A 20,333-nucleotide genomic window follows, 5' to 3' on the forward strand; every position below is an offset into this window, starting at 1 on the left:
AACACTGACAAATAAAAGCATATCCGACACTATAAAACTACTAGGAAGTTCTTGAAATGTGGGGCACATTTGCTAGGATGTATGCAGTGCAAACCTCAGATGAACTGTTTTGGCAAAATGATACTGAAAAAGAGATGAAGCAAAGTATACACCAAGAAAACTTCCATTCTTACATCAGCAAAACAATGACTAATGAAGCCACAGGGATGGGTGGTGTGTGATGGAGGGAAGACTTAGAAGCCAGACCCTGAGACCTGTGGCCCAAGCCAAGATTTGCTGAGCCATTTGGAACAAAGACAACAGAACTGGTTTCTCTGATATCCTTTGTCTAGAAAGTTAAGTAGCTGAAGGTCCTTTATAGATCTACCAGCTATGAGTATAATTTGCTTCATTCTGTCAGCAGTCACCGTAAAGCACAAGTTTCAAAAGAAGCATTTGCCACAGGACAGTCAAGACAAACAGTATAGTCACAAAAAAAGAAAAATAATACTTCCAGCTCTATGTTTTAATCCATTTTTAGTTCGGGTAAACTTACTTTATCACAATTAGACTTTTATTACAGATAATATGCATAGATTTAGGGATAATAAATGTATAATTAAAAGTAACTCATGCCGGGCAGTGGTGGCGCAGGCCTTTAATCCCAGCACTTGGGAAGCAGAGGCAGGCAGATTTCTGAGTTCAAGGCCAGCCTTGTCTACACAGTGAGTTCCAGGACAGTGAGGGCTAAACAAAGAAACCCTATCTTGAAAAAAGAAATAAAGAAATAAAGAAAAAATGGTAACTCATATCCAAGAATTTAAGGCCGTGCACACAACACAGAATGCAATATTTGTTCCCCTTAAAGTCAAACAAACAGAAACCAACAACAAATTCTGAAGCCTATCATAATTTCCAAAGGCGCTGGGAAAGCTTCAGGGAGTTTTGTTGTTGTTTTAAATATCTGATCTAAAGTTTTACCGCATCATAGTAATGACCTTAAGACAGAGATGATTAAGAAATGATATTTAGACGACTAAGAAAAGATGATGGTGTAACTGAAAGGAAAATTTCAGGCCACCACGTAAAAGATGTATCCCATAGTACTTACCAGCAAGGCTAACGTAACATTTAATCTTAAGTCACAGGGAACTGAAGAATAAAAGGTTACTACACTTGGGAACTTCACTTAGGGACAAGTGTGAAAGTGACTAGATTCTTAACCAAGCAACTTCACAAAGTTTCCTAATCTTGCCTGAAAATTGGAGAGGAATTTTCCCTGTCCAGATGGACACTGCAGAAGGCTCCACTCCAACCCCTGTGCTGCACGTTCCCTGTTACCACAAGGGGGCGCCAGGCCTAGAGAACTTCCATCGCATCCTCAAAGATCCCATCTGTAGAGACCTGGCCTTTTCCAAAGAGACCCGCCCACGGGATAGAAAGGAGGAAATGAGACATAGCTGTGCTGCTGCTTCTTCTCTTTCCGTTGCCAGGCACGACTGTGGAGGCGTTTGGGGAATGAGTCTGGTGTTTTTGGAGTCACTCCTGGAAGCCTCGGACTTGCTTCTCTAATCCTTGGAATAACTCTGGAAGCACCTATTTCCCTATTTTACACTATTCTATAAGTATTACGGTAGAGGTTTCCTGTTGTCTCTAGGGGAACCCTGATCAATCAAGAAAGTATTTCAAGGAATATTTTCTATACTAGCATGGCTAGGCCATTTCCTAACCAATGTATTTTTCTTCAAAGTAGCAGCAGTAGTAGTGGTGGTAGTAGGAGTAGCAGTAGTAGTAATGTCTCTCACAAGTCAATGTTCTTAAAATTGAGTCTAGGTAAATATTGGCCATAATTACAATGCTTCTCCCCAATTCAAAATAAAGATATCCTGAAGTAGCTTACACTGCTTACATACCTGCTACCGCTGCGTCGAGCTCGTCGTCGAAGGAATCCTGAGAGCTGAGGTCTCTCAGGGGAGACAGTGGATAGGATGTGTTGAGATTCAAGCCCAGCATGAAGTTATGCACCTTTCCCGCGCGTCCTTCTCGGGTATTGAATAAAGCTGAGTCACTCACCAAGGCCATTAGCATCCGATGGACCCAACTTGCTTGGTTGTCGCTTTGGTATTCTTTTTCAGCTTCTTCATTCTCAGTGCCTGAAGGGGAGGAATATGTCACACGCCAAATATTTACACACATGCCAAATGTACAGGTTTTGGCTATTATTAGCTTTGTTAATCATCAAAATTAAAACTAAAGTTCTAGGGCTTTTGTGCAATAAAATAATATAGACGCCCAGTCGTTGTTTGTTTTCAAGTCCTCATAGTTACCTTTTACCTACACACAAGGTCAGTCTATAATCTTCACTGAAACCTCTGGATTAATTTAAATTTTTCACATAAAAATTTTTCTTCCTTCTCCCTCTCCCTAGCTCTCTTTCATCCAACACACACACACACACACACACACACACACACACACACACACACCACAGACACACACTGAGAGTCCATATTACTTCATACCACCTATGTTTTCTAATTTTTCCTAAGAGTCCATATCCTGCTTAATAAACATCCGAGGATTACACAAAGCTAGGCAGGACAGCAGACCCACCATCTGACTGCTGATAAATAAACACTCTCACGCATCGATCTTATGACCTGCTTATAAAGCCTGGGGATTTAAAATTCTGTAATTTAAACAAATGATATAAAGTGTTTTAAAATTCACCAGTGGTCCAGAGAAGCAATGACAAATGATTTCCTCCTCGCAAACTATGCCCAGATCAACTCTAGGGGAGGGCTCATTCTGTGCTCTAATCCTCTCCACCGTTAGTGAGTTTGAAGGAACCACTTTCCAGCCTTCCTTTCCTCATTAGGAAGTCAATCGCACAGAATTATAATGAGAGTTACTGTGATTTGGATCTCAGGGTAAAGTTCTCAGGGAAGTGGCTGGCCTTAGATTCCAGCTGGGAATAGAAAGCCTTACAGCTGGCAAACTGCAGCATAATCTTATCGGTGTCAAAGAACACCTGATCAGAACACTTCTGCTCTGGCATCTAGGAACCAAGTGCATAACTATACACGCACACATAAAATTCTGTGTATTAATGGGTTATTTTTCTTTTTTTTTTTAAGATCTATTTATTTATTACATGTAAGTACACTGTAGCTGTCCTCTGACATCCCAGAAGAGGGCATCAGACCTCATTACCGATGGTTGTGAGCCATCATGTGGTTGCTGGGATTTGAACCCACAACCTTCGGAAGAGCAGTCGGCGCCCTTAACCACTGAGCCATCTCTCCAGACCCATGGGTTATTTTTCTTAATTTCTAAAAAACCTTATTTGTACTTTATGGTGTTTTTGTCTGCACATTTACATGTATTGCTTGAGAAGGCCAGAAGAGGGCGTCAGATCCCTTGGAACTGTTGTTACAGCCGGTTGTAAGCTGCCACAGGAGTCCAGGGGCCTCTGGTAGAGCACCTAATGCTTTTAACTGCTGAGCCAACTCTCTCCACCCACCACCACCTCGTGTGCTTTGAAAGATGAGCATCTATATTCAACTTCTACAATTTCCAATAAATATATACTAAACACACATAAAGCCGTAAGCAGACATCAGAGTAACTCTTCATTATAGAGAAAAAAGGAATGGATCTGAAAAAGATTCAGATGGCATGTTTCCAATTATATACCACTCCGGGAGAGACAACAGTATGGAGGGAGCAAAGGAATTAGTTTTCCCCAGCTGACCAATGGTTACTTAGGTAGAGAAGATTTTGAGAGCTGGAAAATGACTCCATGTGACACTCTAGTGCATCACCCACATTGGGCATAACCCCCAGAGGGAACTCTCCTGCAAGCAAGCGCAGAGAGACCAGGACATGTCCACTGACGGGCATCCATGTAACAGAGAGCACCACTCTGATGGAACAAGGTATAGTGTGGGCGGGGAGGGGGCATTGTCTGGGAGAGAATGGGGCAGGAGATTTACCAAAATGACCTATCTGTTCCATCTTTCATGGAACCTAAAATGCTTGTTTTAAAAGAACAGTAAGAACTAATGAAAAAAAAAATATTCACAGTGTCAACCTCTAACTTAAAACAAAACTAAAACAAAAACAGCAAATTCAACGTTCTTAAACCTCTCAGCCTCAAAAACTGGCTACTGCTGAATTGTGATTAAATGTCCTGGTCACTCATGTGATTTACTCAGTAAGTAACAATCAGCTACGTCCATTCCATGACCTTTCCTAACTATTCTCAAAATACTAGACATAGGGCATAGGGCCCCTTTGTACTTGGCTTGTTTCCTTCATCAAAAACAAATTTAAAATTGCAAGTCTGATCAACTAGCCAAATGTAAAATTTGAACTTTTAAATGAAGACTTTCAAATTAAGGTGTGTTTCTTGCGGGCTGGGGTCTTTCCAGGGCTTCAGCTATTAAGCAGGGCTAACAGTCAAATCGGTAACCCAGCACTGAACCCTAGTTTGGCACCACCCTGCTAAAGGCTTAGATGCCAGAAGGGAGGCTGCTTTTTAGTTTTTTGTTTTATTTTTTATTTTTTATTTCTCTCTCTCTCCCTCTCTCTTGCTCCCTCCCCCTCCCGTGTGTGTGTGTGTGTGTGTGTGTGTGTGTGTGTGTGTGTGTGTGTGTGTGTGTGTTTATAAGACATAGCACATTCTTCCCTATGCCATGGTCAGGAGCAGCTACATCCTGTGGTGAGGTAACTGCTCTGAGCCTTGCATAAACTTGTCTTATAAAGACATAAGAGCAACCTGGCTATGAGAAGAGAATCTTACTTTTTAGTGATAACTGGGATGGGTGTGTGTGTGTGTGTGTGTGTGTGTGTGTGTGTGTGTGTATGTTTGAACTATTGGGTGCATTTTTATCAACTGTTTTGTTGGAAAGTTGTCCACATATGCAATCTTCTCATTTGTTCATTAACAACAAATACCATGATGCTGCAACCAATCTCTCTCATCCTCACTCATCCTCCTCACCTTCATCCTCATCCCAAATGTCCTGCTGACCACTCTGACCCACACCAAACTGATATCTTGCTGCTGTGTCCCAATGCAAAATGAATCCCTGATACCCACAGGTCAAATGTGCAACAAGTCTTGATGCTTTTAACATATTTTACCACTGTGTTCTTACTTAGAGTTGGTTTATTAGCCATAGCAGAAAGCTAAGGAGCCCAGGCAGACCTTTCACATGGCTGAATGACTATTTAAATATAAATATTTTCACAAATGTTAAAGACACTAAACATATTCCCCAGTCCCACTTTCTACACTAAGAGGTCCCAGCTCGTTAATTGGGCTTTGGACAGAATTCAGTACGGGCACCACCTCAGACAGGCCCATCTGTTGGAGTATGTACATATATGTGAGACGTTAAAAGCAAGGGAAAGGTGTGATTGTGTTGCCTCTCATGTTCTATGCAACAGTCCTGTCTGCCTCTGGATAGCCCCCATGCTGACACTTCAGGACTTAGAAGGTCATCAGTGCTTAGAGACATAGAGATGGGTTGGATGGACAATGTTCTCCCTCCTCCGCTCACACTCTCCCAGAAGCTCTCACTCTCTCACCTTTGGGTCCTTGGGCCTCGTCATCACTGTCGGAGCTGTCATTACTCACGATGTGCTTTGCTGTAATATTTTCTATGGGAAGAAGACAAAATCATTGAGACATCTTGGGGATCAGATTCACAACTAAATTTACGGGGCAGATGAGGGAGTATTGGTGCAAGTCTTTAATTCCAGCACGCAGGAGGTGGGAGGCAGGCAGAACTCTCCGGGTTCAAAGCCAGTTCCAAGCCAACCAGGGCTATGTGGTGGTCGCATTCCTTTTTAACTATAGAGAAGTGATCTGAGCAAAACTACAGGAGGAGGACTACTGAGACTACCTGGAACTTTAGCCTTAGTGTTGTAAGTGAAGACTTATCAGATTCGCTAGTTTTTTAAAAAATGTATCACTGAGTGAAATAGTATCCCAGTAAACAAAATTAGCGTAAATTTATCAATTCCTAGTTTTAAGGCCAGGGCTCTTATGAGTTCATTGTAACTTTAATAACTGCTTGATTATATTTTTTAAATAGTGTTTATGAAAGAGAATAAAGGACAAAACCAGATCTACAAATGATCTACTAAACAGTCTCCAGAACATGGAGAACAAATACTCACTTTATTTAACTTCTGATTTTTTTTTTTTTTTTTTTGCCAACACTGAAAACCATCTGTCGGTTTCCAGTATGTGTTTTTTTTTTTTTTTCAAAGCATACTAAGACCAGCTATGAAAGCTAAGAAGCACTACATAGCCTTGACATCGACATAGTGGTAAAAGCTGGTCTAACAATTCACCTTCCTTTTCCCAGGGGAAATGCATCTAATTTGTGAAACCTGACAACAATTCTTGTGATTAATATTTGTAGGAAAATCAGACTTTCTGCTGGTTCATGTGCACTATGCTTTGTAGTGACTTTCTTTTTCTTTGCTAGCAAATAGAAAAAACTATATTTCTTTATTCAATCACAATACACTAGATCCAAATTTAGCAATTTTACTCACAGAACCACTTGGGGAAAACGCAAGCTCAAAAAACCAAGGGGTGTGGCATGCAGCTTCCCATATTACTCTCTTTATATTTGTTAAGCTCACATAAATAGCAGATGCATGGACAGTTACATAATGAAAAGGGTAGTAAATTCCTGAGAGGTTAAATTTCACTTTTACTGGCATTAGTTATAACTACAAAATTCAACAAAATAAAATACTCAAAATGTGATTTTTCTTTTCCTATTATAACTGTGACAGCAGTAATTCTGTTGCACAGCAGAGGCAGGCAGTAAGAAAGACACAGCCCAGTTGTCATACACTTTGGGTTGCTCTGCTGCTATCTGCACTTTTCTTTCCTTAAACATTTTCTCCTGTGTGTCTCTATGGCTTCGGTACGTCCTACTTTGGCTGCATTTGGTAAGCTAATTTAAGAAAATCGCACTGTTTTCTTTATAAGGATGTTTTTAGAGCTTGACTGGATTTATCTGAACTCATCTCTTGTATCTTCACATAGCTCACTTTAGTAGTAAAATTTCTCACATCAAACAACTCTTTGAGCAAGTAAATTATTTCATTAAAGTTATTTAATCAGGGTTCCAGTTCACCTTAAAATCTTCACTAAGGTAATAGAGTAAAAAACAAACAAACAAACAAACAAACAAACAGGCAAACAAGTCCCCTCTGGGTGCCCCTTAAAAAGAGAGACCCCACTTAGTCAAAGGATGAAGCAGTCCCCAGAAGTCCCGAGACCCCTCAGTCACCTCTTCGGTTTCATTTCTGGAAACCCTTACATAATCTGAGCTAACATGCCTCCTGCTGACCAGTGGAGCCCAAGAACACAATATCCACTGCCCTCAGTCTGACACAAAACAGCCAGTGGCCAGACTGCTGGCCCCGAGGGGACTTCTCCACAGAGATTTCTCAGCACTGTGCACTGTAAACATCTTCCTTTTCCTTGGCCTGCCGCCATTGTCTCGCCCACCTTCTGATGTGTAATTTCGGCCCTATTCTCTTCCTGCCTTAGGAGGAAAAAAATAATAATTAACCGGAGTTATCAGGATTATTCAGCAGAGAAGGAACACAGGAAGCAGGCCACCCGCGTGGGCTCTGTCTCTGCTTTCCTTTCTCTTTTTAAAAACCTTCACGTAGTTCAGAAAAGACTTGAGTGATTCAGAAAAGATTCAGTGACTTCCACAAAGCTAAAGTTGAACAGGTCATCTACCTGGGTTGCCACTAAAATAAACCAAGCAGGGTTACCTCATCCCTACACTTTAGCTCAGGCTAATCTAGATCTTCCTATAAAGCTCAGATTAGGTGTCATCTTATGATCTTCTGGTGGGGAACCCCGATTTGCTGTTGTTGGTGGTATAATGTTGGGGATCAAATCTAGGACCCTGCACATGCCAGATAAGTTATTGACCAGTGAAGCTGCCTCGCAGACCTTCTTCATCTTTATATACTTTGATTATATTTTAACCATGAAGAAATAGTGACTCTGTATTAAAGATCACCTCTGGCTCCAGGTAGTACCCACTTTGCCCGCCCCTTACCTTAGTGATGCTTGGATAGACCAAGTACTACAAGCTATAACTGCCCTTTCTGCTTGATTTAATGTGTATCTAGAAATAGTTGGTCCTAATGAAAAGGTACAATCACTTTCCCAATACTTACTTAGGAATGATCCAAATGAACAAATGGAACGCTTAAAGAACAGACTGATGAATCTTTGCATGCTATATATAATTATCAACAACTGAAAGGAAATCTCTCAGGAGGAGAAACAGTGCTACTGCTCAGAAGGACAGGTGTGGTGCTCCACGCCATGTTACAATTAGATTCTCTTCTGCATAAAGCTTCGTTATGTCAATAGCCATTGCCCATGATCGCTGAAGGTCACATATTAGGGGGGGAGAGCAAGTAAATATTTTACATAAACACATTTTAAAAAATGACTTAATTATTTTTAACATGTCATTTTTTATATTCTGTGTTCTCCAAACAGACCAGAGATATTTCATGAACAGGGGGGCGGGGAAGATGTAATTGACTGGTAGCCCTAATCCCTGATACACTGGCTCCAAATTCACTCATTCATTATTATTTGTTTTCTTTCTGAGACAGGATTTCATGTGTCCTGAGGAGTTCTCTGACTTGTGCCCCATGCCGGGGTTCATGTTCCTGGGGATCAAATGCAGGATGTTGCAGGCTATGGAGTGCTCTATACATGGTACCACATCCTTGTCCCAAAATCTCTAATTCAGCATTCAATTCCACAGTTCATCAAAACATAGTGCTTACTGGGTGTAGACCTCAAACCTCTGGGCAAGTCATGATGATATGCACCACTTTTTTTTTAAGTCAAATTTATTCATCCAGAAAAACATATTTCTAGAGTTCTATTTTAATAATGAATATAACCCACTAGTTCTTCATAGAGGTTGTCTATTTTTTAAAGATTTAGAACACTCATTTTTGAATTATTATAGGATGTTTGATTTAAAGAAAATCATTAGTTTTAGCTTACAAGACATGACTTAATTTATCTACTTTTTGTTCTTGCTTTTGTAGTGTGAACTAGAATCATCTGATAAGCTAGAAACGAATGCCAGATGTAAAGCTCTTAGGAATAATGAGTAATCTTTGTAAATTTCACAACTGAAATGCCATTAACAGTGCTTCAATAATTTGGACATGATTTTTAGGAAACACTTAAATTGTTTCAACCAAGTTACTGATGAATTCAGAATTAAAATCCTTATGAAGATTTAATGTTCTCCACATATATGTGAGTCATTTATCAGTATAGTTAATTATCAGTGTAGCTTTTCATCATCCCAAGACTTTTACAATACCTAATTCCTCTTCCATTGTAGAACCTTTATTCTGTGAGCCAGAAACTCCCAAAACTCTGTTGAACAGTATAGAAAAGGCACTGCCCCAGACACCTAAAATAAAAGAGAAACACAGAGTAACTTAAAATGCATTCATATTTAAATTAGTTGAGAAAGAGAGAGGGAGAGAGGGAGAGAGAGGGTTTGATCACTCACCCATCAAGAAATGCAAGGGGTTTTCTTCATATTTTTTTACAACTGTTCCCATAAAAAACTTGCTTCCAAATAGGTCAGGAGCCATGAAGGTACCATATTTTGCCATGCCAATCTCATATGGACTAAATTCCACCCAATCTAAAAGCATTTTAGAAACAAGACACTTCATTAATAGAAAAATGACATACTGACATATATAGTCACACATAGTTAATAGTGGCTTTAACAGAACCATGATTAATTTCACTTATTTAAGCTAGTTTAAAAAAAAAAACAAACAAACCAATCCCTATGACACTGTGTAGTGATTGAGGAAGAAAAACAGATGAAAAAGACAATATAAAAGTTCCCTTCTCTAGATGGTCCATCCTTTCGTCACAGCTCCAAACTTTGTCGCCAGGGCCAGAAAAATGGGAATGCGTGGGTAGGGAAGTGGGGGGGGGGAGGGTATGGGGGACTTTTGGGATAGCATTGGAAATGTAATTGAGGAAAATATGTAATAAAAAATATTAAAAATTAAAAAAAAAGTTCTCTTCTAATCGGCACCAAGTGACTATCTTTTTCTATTTAAAAATTCAGACTTCTTTTGCATAGTCCATCTTAAATTTAAGACTGTAAAACTGAGTGAAGAAGTCTAACTCAGACATAAAATCCATTAAGGAGACTAAAGAAATCAAACTCTTTATAGTAAATCAAACCTCTAACAAAATGGGGAAGAATTTTCAGTACCTTTATTCAACTTTTTTTCTGTTAGTCATTTGTTCTAAAGTCCCAACCATAATGCCAAATTATGATTCTGATTTCTTAGCAATACACCAAGCCAGGAACAGGAAGGTACACTGCACAACAGAAGCAGTGGAGCCAGACAGTCTGGGATCCATCCCTAAGCTGGGGCTCGCTAACTGTGCTCATCTGACTAAATCAACTATCTCCACCGGTCTTAATGCCCTAATCTTAGCATGAATAAAGTCAGTAGATGGTTTGTAAGATTAAAGTCCCAGTGAACTAAGAAATGTAGGAAGCATCGGGAAAGCCATGACACATCTCAATAGCTCACTTAATAGCAGCCACTGCAATATTTGTGGTCTGCCCATGGCATCACTGTGTCTAATAGTGATCTTCACTTTAGTGAATCTAAAAAGAATGTCTGGGATCTGACTCTTGCTTTCCATACTTACTGTTCCTTTTGGCTTCCCTTCTTAGAACCACTGTTCACAGCATCAATCTTACTTTAACATCTTTTATGACTGCCTCCCTTGACATAATAATTCACATCTGAAAACTCAAGTGCTATATGGTCGATCATCAGACATGTTTCGATATAGCATCATCACCACAGAAATCATCAGCACACTACACAGAGTGCTCCGCCCTCTCCCTGGATCGCCATGGTGACTTCCTAAAATGTCTCAACCCTCTTCTTTCCCTCAGCATTCCCCATTCTGCTTCCCACCTACTAGTATCAAAATAAACATAGAAAAATAGAAATCACAGAACACTGATACCAACTGAAAGCCTTCTAAGGCTGCCTTCTTATGCTCTGAATTGAAAGGCACCCTACTCGCCATCTGCCCAGTTTGAGCAGTCTCCCACCAACTCTGCTATCACACACCCTCACCATGCAAGTTCTCTTGCTATTCCTTGGAAATCAAGGCCATTTCCACAGGGTCCACTACTCATTATTCCCTTCTGCAATTACATGGCTTCTTTCAACCCTGAGTTTGATGTCGTTATTAGGAATTCTCTATAAAGACGCAACATCATGTAACTCCATCTCCACTCCCAATCTTATCCCACCCCAGTTTTGCTCTGTTTATTTTTGTGAGGTGATATTGTCTCAAATATATCATTCAACAACCAAAATGCAAATGACGACAAAAATCACAAGCCATTCTGTGATTGTTTTGTGGTAATACTTGAACTCACTGTGGGGAAGGGCACTCTTCCTGTATTAGTTATCCCAGTCAAATGCTGATCTCTCCTATTCAACAAATACCAGCTGTTTGATTATTTGATTCAATGGGGATAGTGAACCATATCAACTATGGGAAAGATTTTTAACTTTCAAGCATTTGAATGCCCAAGAATAATTTTATCATTTAAGAAAAAAATAAATCCTACTTCACCTGTACTGTTTACTCAAGGGAGGAGAACACTAGCCTCTTTCAAAAAGCAAGTTGTAAAATCATAATTGCGATGAGCTAGAATGGTTCATTCAAATCCAAGCTGAATGGGACCCCTACAGATGCTCCATAGGACAGAGGCCTGTTTTCAACTGAGCAGTGTGGCATTGGTGAGACAGGACTAGCAGTGAGGCAGAGGGTACCTGGCAAACTCCTGTGTCAGTGTTTCCATGTCTAACACTGTCTTGGGACCTTGTGAAAATTTCCTCTTTCCCTTTGATTGATCCCTCCTTTATTGCTTCTGTTGGCTTATCCATTGTGATGACAGACATTTTTGCAAAACTCAAATCTCCCCTCCACCCCTTGCTGAAGGCTTCTTCCCCAGTCCTCCAGCTCTCTAGCTGTTGACTCATGCATTTCAATTTCGGCCTCACTCCTGTACCCCCATCTGCTCACTCCCACTTCCTGCTCAGGACTACACTCAGATGTTCTATCATCACCTCCCACTGGCTTTGTCTGAAAAAAATCACCTTCCCTCCTCTCCTACTTATTTGGTAAACTACATTATCACAGCCCAGGCAACTGTGCTACTGACTGACTGCTTCACTAATTGCTGAAAACTGTTTGAGTCTGTGAAAGTTGTCATCATAGTAGACTAGCCTTGAACATCTTCCTACTTGTTTCTTTCTTAAAGAGTATCTCCCTGCCCTCAGGAACTCATCACAGGGATTCAATTTGAATTTGGAAATAAGAACCATCTCTTCTTCAACCATCTTTCCTTTCCAGTTACCTTTGAAAACATTTTTAAAGGCTTATTATTTTTGTATATAAATATTCTGCCTACATGTATGTATATGTACCACATGTATGACTGGTACCCATGGATATCAGAAGAAGGCACAGGCTCCTCTGAAACTGGAAGTGAGGATGGTTGTTATCTATCATGAGAACCTAATCTAGGTCTTCTCCAAGAACATCAAGTGTTTTTAACTGAGCCATCTTTCTAAGCCCTCAACAAAAACCAAACAAAGAAACAAAAAAATCTTTTGCAAAAACACTAGCCTACTAATTTAATTGCCTAGCACCAAAACAATAACGCTTTCCCATTGTCATAAAACTAAGTAAAGACAGAGCTGGGGAGCAAATTGTTCCTAACTCAGCACTAAAGTCTTTCTCATGGACGTTTAGTCTACACCAGTGTGTGAAGAAGTCCTGGACTCCAAAATGCAGAGCTCAAGAATTTTAGTGACTCCCTAGAATAGACCTTTGGCTTTTTTCTAAATATTTCCATGCCATTCCTATTCAAAGATGCCTTTTGCCTCCACATCTAACTTGAATCATACTTCAATTGTCCCTGTGAGGTGTTTTTATGACTATACTAAAGATATACAATGTCATCCTATGTCATATCTACATACTCCAACAATTATATGTTACATGTACATTGTTAGTTTGTCCAGATTTTAACTTTGTGTCCTCAGTGAGATTTTTGAGAGAAAAGGCAATGAGTTCCAAAATTACGCTTTTAATCATAAAAGCTAGCATAAGACAAGGCATGGTGGCATATCTCTGTAATCCCAACAACTGAGAAATTTAAGGCAGGTAGCATGAGATGTGTAGCAAGATCTTGTCTCAAAATTGATTAGTTTATCATGATGCTGAGTCCATAACCATAAGTCATACTCAGTGTATGTAATTTATTCACCCCTTGTGAAAATATTAAATGTAGTTTTAAATCTTAGCAGTGGAACACAGTGGAGGAGTCAGACGATTTAATGGTTTAAACACTAATGTTCATTTGTTGAAAATCTTCCAAAGGAAAAATCGTCTAAAGATATTCCAAGAAGGAAGAAAAACATTCTCTGGTATTTATGAAGCACAGTTGTTGATAAAGCTTCTCTTAGCTGGTAGGGTTCTTCAGCATTCTAGAAAATAATTCACTGGTTATTTCAGCCGTTCTGTTCTGTATGAAAAAGCATTTTAAGCAGTAAACACAAGGCATGTTTACACTCTTTCTTTCTTTCTTTCTTCCTTCCTTTCTTTCTTTGCTAATTATTTGAGTCAAACCATTTCAACAGTCATGATATGCAACTCAGAACATCTTATCTGAGTACAAAACTTGACTAGCTAATGGAAGACACAACTTGACCCTCCTTATCTATCACAGAGGCTTAGCAATGAAGGTTAATGGCACATAGCATCTCAGAACGGCATTTCTAGATCAGATGCATCCAGACCCAAGATAAAGAGGAAACTGGGCCATTTGCCTCCATGAAACTACTTATTCTTACTATAGTTAATTTTTTCCTTGCCAATGACTGTCAACTAAAATCTCAGAGAAGATAGTTGGCACTGTGAAAAGGCCATTCCGTTATTGTAACAATATTAATAGAATATGTGTTTCTACAACTGTCAGTTTTGTGCAAAACCCAGGAGTTGTCATTATAATTTCTTACACATGGTAAAGGTAATGGATGGTAATATTTAAAACAGTGAGGGAAGTAAGCATGAGAGAGATTAAATGACCTGCCAGAGAGATTTCAGCATAGAAGCCAAGGCTGAAAAATTAAATCCTCATGCTCTTCTGGTCTTGCCTCAATGCTTACAGGGTAAAAGATGATCTCTCCAGCTGTCCCAATCTTTCACGTAGAATGTGAATGCTAAGGTATAAGCCAATCCCCAACATTTCAAGTCAACTCTAAAAGAATAGCTACAGAGGGGGCTGTGTATCATTATAGCACTTAATTCCCTTGTATAATAAAGCTTCATCCCTGACGAACTACTTCCTGGTCAAAGCTGTGATTCTTCATGCTGTTGGACATATGCATATTCACTCTGAATAGACGCCTCCCTCCCATCATTGACAGCACAGTCGCTAAACTCACTTTTATATACAAAATGCTATTTGTCTTTAAGATCCTGGAGACTGATTTTTCTTATTCAACTTTTATAGAACACTCAAATTTGTGAAAATGGGACAGAAATTTAATTAGGGCTTGATGTTGATTGACATATTTCCTATATTTTATCACAGGCATTTGTCAAAACATTATTAAGAGATGAAGGAATGTAGGCGACAAGAAGCTGATGGCTGTATACCAAAAGATAAGCGTAGTCTTTTTCGATCTCTTTGATACTTACTGTAAATTTCCCAAAGAAATGACAAGTTCTTATAGACAAGAAAAATGTGCTTTAGCAAGAGAGAGGGGTAACTCTGAGAGCCTGACAAGTCTGCCTCCAAACAAGGTCAATAATTAGACAATACGAGGCTATTAAAAGAACAAAGGCAGCCAGGGAGTGGTGGCACACGCCTTTAATCCCAGCACTTGGGAGGCAGAGGCAGGCGGATTTCTAGTTTGAGGCCAGCCTGGTCTACAAAGTGAGCTCCAGGACAGCCAGGGCTACACAGAGAAACCCTGTCTCGGGAAAACAAAACAAAACAGAACAAAACAGAACAAAACAAAACAAGAACAAAGGCTTTCCAAGGTCATCTCTCAATTCTGCTGTGGACTGGGATCATGCTGATGATACAAGTCACATCCTGTTCCTAAGATTTTACTTGTACTCCTGTAAAACAAAGTTAAAAATACTTACCTCCTTATGATCCACTAAATGTGGATTAAAACGCTCATTGTAAGTAGTGCTTTCTGGAAGTCATAAGCACAAAAAATATTTTGATCCACATCATTAATAAATAATTATATATTAGTGAACAAATCACTTTTTAAAATAAACTATTAAATATTCTTGTGTGAGCATATTTAGTCAAGAAAAAAGAGGCATAAATTACAAAAGGATTATGGATTCACATCTGCTAATCCATAGTTGTTTTTTCAAAGAGCATGATGTGAATAAAGTTACTGAGTTATTGTATCCCTAAAACCAGTCCACGACGACCGTCCCTGAATTGTACACAAACGCGGCTGGGAGTCCCCAGAGACATGAGGTACTTTCAGAGCACCCAAGAACTGAAGCTATAAAAGACACAAGCAGAACTTTACTTATTAGAGGTAAGGCATTTTGCTTTTCAATCACAAATATAAACATGCCTTAAGAACACCAGGCATCGTACTGTCTGCAGACAGCAAAAAGGGGACGAGTCTGAAACTAAGTTCTTTCAGCATGACTTTGCCTTTCAGTTCTCTGATGTAAATGAATGGGCATGAGATAAAGTTTGGCGGGATACCCGCTTTGAACCGGAAAAAAAGTCACCTTACTTAATATTTTCAAACTGTCTGAGGTTACAGAAAATGTATTATAATTAGCAATGAACTTGATTATGACTTTGTCTGTAAAGAAAAGCATTTGAAATCTCCATTTCAAGGAATGTTAGGATAAATGGAACATACCGGCAAACATCAGCTCTGACACATCAGGTTTGACGTGGAGACACGTGAAGAGAGGCAAAGGACACCGGGCGGCATTGACCTTTTCCTTCAAACTACTCAAGGTCATGCTCATTCTCTGTCCACAAACATAAGGAAAGAAGAGATGGCTTTAAATACATAGACATGGGCACAGATAAAAGCTATTCAAGATAATATTTCTAAGCAAATAATTTGCATTTTATAATGAAATGAAGTCCTATTATTTCTGGAAATCTGTGGTCTCAAGAAGACGACAGAAATAAAGTTCCAGGGAAAAGGATGTGTGTATTTTAAAACAACTAAATCTCAGAAGACTGTGTCAACATTTGAAGTGGAGGAAGACTTGGCAGCTAGAGTGCTGAGAACTAGTTCTCTCAGCTGGCGTCCCTGGCACAGGCTGTCCTGTCTCCCCTGCTTTATCTTCAGATGAAATGTTACCCTCTGGTGACACATCAAGTCCATTTGTTTCCCATGATCCGTTTCCTTATTTGTCTCTTATGAGGCAGAGAGTATTCTTCTACCATTTCAATTTATTATTTTAAAATATGAATATAAAAAATAAAATATGTATATGAATATGCATCTCTGTGTGCATATATGATTGTGAGTGCAGATATTCACCAAGGCCAGAGGTATTGGCACCTCCTGAATCTGGAGTTACAGGTAGTTATGAGCTGCCAGACATAGGTGCTGGTTATTGAACTCATGTCCCCACAAGAGCAGTGCATGGGCTTATCTGCTGAGGAGAGAAAACCTCCTCTTTCCTGCCTTTAATATCACTTGTATTCACAATCTCACCTAAATAGTACCTCTATTCACCATCTTACCACTCAAGGGGGGAGTGGCAGTGACAATTTGACATTTCCAAAGGACAATGTAAAAGTTCTTCCCCATGTCATACTGACAATAGTTTAAATTCATTGATGAGCATTGGTTTGCAGTGAAGAATTGTAACATCTGGCAGAGAGGATGGATAGGCTTAGCACATACACTAGTGAAGAAATAAGTTGAGCAAAGTAGATTGTACAAAATGTCTTATACCCACTTCAAGGTCAGACAACAAACATAATTTACATTTCCTATTACAGTTAAAGGGATTATTATTTGACTATGACGTACATTTTGAATTAGTGTTTCTCCTATTAACATCCCAAAGATGTCAGTAAAGGTGACAGGCTGGCCAGAACTTTTCTTCTTCCATAAAGACTCAACGTATCTTTTAACTTTCTGTGGTGTAAGAAGTAAGAGAGGGTTGTGGCTGACATTTTTCATTAGCTCTTCATTAATCTCCTCTGGACCTTTCTCTGGAAAATCGGGGTGAGAGTACAACGTTGACATGTACCTGTAAATAAACCAAAACTTCATTAGTAAAGATAGCAGGCATTCCTTAGAAGGTCTACAAAGAAAGGAGGCACTCCTCACCACAAGATAAAGAACAGTAGATATATTTGGCTAACATCTCCTTCTGGTTGAAAGTAGTAATTATCTAAGAAACAAAGATGTAAGTGGGTTTGATCTGCTCTACGATGGAAGCAATTTAGGGGAAAATGTATTTGGAAGAGCAATGGAGACTCTTCATAGTTGAAAGAAAAGGATGGCCAGACCTACTACCCAAAAGTCTGCGAAGAATGATTGTCCTTATCATACTTACTGGACATGGATGACAACATTTTTGAGTCATGTGTTAACTGACCTTTTCTGGATGTAAAAGCAGTCAGGGACTGGATAATCTCACTTTCCATGATGATCTACATGGAGAAACTGTGCTGTCTGCTTGGCACTTGTGAGGCAGATTTTTCTTTTTTTCTATGCTCTTTCCTTATTTTTTCTCCTTTCTCTCTTTTTAAAATTGTTGGCATTGGCCAACTATTTGAAATCCAAAATGGTGCTTCAGGTAGAATTCTGCGTTCTTAATGGTATGAACCTAAGTCAAACAGCCTAGAGAAGATTAAGGCAGTCCTGCCAGATGACTCCTGTTGGCCATCAGATATTTGGCTACTTCAAGTGATACCAAAAAAAATTCACCATAAGCCTTTAATTTACTAAGCAGATATGGATCATTTTGTTACTAGCCTCTCTGCTGCTATCCCAAAACTCTAGTACTGTAGTTATCAAATGGAGAGATTCTTTCCTTATCTGTCTCCATTAATAAATTCTGACCTTCTTCTGGGAAAATTATTATTACCATTTTCCGTCTCAGTGGGTAATCTGACATATGCAACAGCTTACTGCTCCAACAGAACAAAGTGCAATGGAAGACATGCTACCATTCCACACAAGCAAATCCATAAAATAGTATAGGTTTTCATCTCTGCCCACCATCGTGGCTTATCTTCTCTTCAGGAAGGTAAGCCAAACTTACTGAGACATGCTGGGCTTTAGGCACTATTTGGGTTAAATACTCCTAGTAATCTTAAAGAGGCCTTAAAGAGTCACGTGACCTGCAAATATTCTGGCATAAAAATGAGGAAAGAAAGAATTAATTAGTCAGTAAGATTTCCATATAATCAATCAATAAAAGAGAATTAGAATTTAAAGCATGTCTGATCTTCTGGTAAGTTTTATTATTTTTCTTCATTAATTGGCTATCATTTATGTGTTGTTTTGTTTTTCAGGGTTTTTCTATTATTTAGCTTTAGCTGTCTTGGAACTTAAGAGGTAGACTAGACTAGCCTCAAACTCGCTCCCGCCTCTGTTTCCTAAAGGCTGGGATTAAGGCATTCATCAACATGTATGGTTTGTTTGCTTTTATGAAACATGGTCTCACTATGCAGCCTAGACAAACCTTGAACTTGCAAAGCTACTCCCAATGCCTCCAAAGTGTAGGCTTGAGATTTTAATGACTTTACAGGATCTTAGTCTTCACTGAACAAAATTATTCTCACTAAACAGTCTATTAGAATGTCCATGTGGATGCAGAGTTTCTTATAAACAAGATGAAAATAATAGATTTAAAAAATAAATTAATGATTAAAGAATGAAAGATCACAGACAAAACAGATGCTCAACAACAAAAAAGAAAAACTACTCAAATGTTTTGATCATACCAACTGAATTTATAACTCCTCCAACACCTGGTACAGATACGTCATCAAAAACCCTGAACTCTGGTTAGTACAATCATCAAATAACTATAAAAGTACAACATAGAGCACTTAAAAATACAGTCTTCATGTACTTGGATAATTATCCAAAAGTCTACATCATGACTCATAGACATCAACAAGAACCCAAATTTCTGAACCCTGTTAAGCTGAATAAATGCATATGTAGCTATAGTTTTTTTAAATTTAAGGACATCATAATATTTGAAAGTAAATCACCCTTTCGAGACTCTTAACATGCTCACCTCTGAAAATATTCAGAATATAGTTCACACCCTATCAGAGTTTTAAAAAGAAATTCTTTGTTCTATTAGCAAGAATAGTTGAGGATTTAGCTCAGTAGTAGAACACTTGGCTAGTATGTATGAGTCTCAGTTAAATTCCCAACACCAAACCAAACCAAACAAAAAACCAACACAAATTACTAATTTACTTCAACATATATGCCTGTAACTTTTCAAAATGTGTACTATTTATCTTCACACACATTTCATGTTTCTGAAGTCTAGAAAACTTTGCTCTAAACTGTCACATGCCCACAAAAGGTATTATAGCACCTATTTTCTTACTTCAAACTACATTTCTCTTTCTTTCATTTCTATATTTAATGTACCAAATTTAGTCTGTTTTATGACAAAGAACATTAAGTCTTTCCCAGAATGAGACAGGATAAATGTGAATAAGGCACGCAATGCTTCATATCGGGGAGCAGTTGAGTCAAAGTATGATTTTTTTTTTAAACCCAAGTGAGAAGGGTTTGATGTGGTCATTCTGTCTCTGGAAATTGACATTCCTTACTGTATACCAACAGATATAAATTATCTAAATTCTATGTACACTGCAGTACAACTTCTTCATCTATATTTAGTTAAATTGTGAATAAATCAATATGAACTGTAACAAGTACTCTTCCCAAAGGCTTGCCTCAAGCAAGATCAAAAGACTCTCTCCTCCTTTGTGTTTCTCTCAATACTAATCTATCCCTCCTGCAAGTTAAGAAAAGTCTTTCCTCAACAGCTAAAGGTTGATGATAATCTTCAATTGTCCATGTCAGAGAAAGGCCTTTGCGAGGGAATATAATGCATACATTGTATTGTGATGTGAGCTCACTGTTCTCTGGATCCCATGGAGAAGGGCTCCCTTCTTCCCTTG

General features: G+C 38.9%; 1 protein-coding gene across 1 annotated transcript in view; it reads right to left on the reverse strand.

Annotated features, from left to right (window-relative positions):
• Nucleotides 1-20,333, reverse strand: part of Pla2g4a (phospholipase A2 group IVA) — a 130,293-nt gene that overhangs the window by 25,233 nt on the left and 84,727 nt on the right. The window contains exons 9-14 of the mRNA XM_021162091.2: nucleotides 17,197-17,419; nucleotides 16,060-16,174; nucleotides 9,588-9,725; nucleotides 9,393-9,485; nucleotides 5,575-5,646; nucleotides 1,893-2,132 (exon numbers count right to left, since the gene is read on the reverse strand). Of these exons, the coding sequence (XP_021017750.1) occupies nucleotides 1,893-2,132; nucleotides 5,575-5,646; nucleotides 9,393-9,485; nucleotides 9,588-9,725; nucleotides 16,060-16,174; nucleotides 17,197-17,419 (881 nt within the window). The remainder of the gene's footprint in view (nucleotides 1-1,892; nucleotides 2,133-5,574; nucleotides 5,647-9,392; nucleotides 9,486-9,587; nucleotides 9,726-16,059; nucleotides 16,175-17,196; nucleotides 17,420-20,333) is intronic.

Source organism: Mus caroli, chromosome 1 (genome assembly GCF_900094665.2).
Source record: "Mus caroli chromosome 1, CAROLI_EIJ_v1.1, whole genome shotgun sequence".
Lineage (NCBI taxonomy): Eukaryota > Metazoa > Chordata > Mammalia > Rodentia > Muridae > Mus > Mus caroli.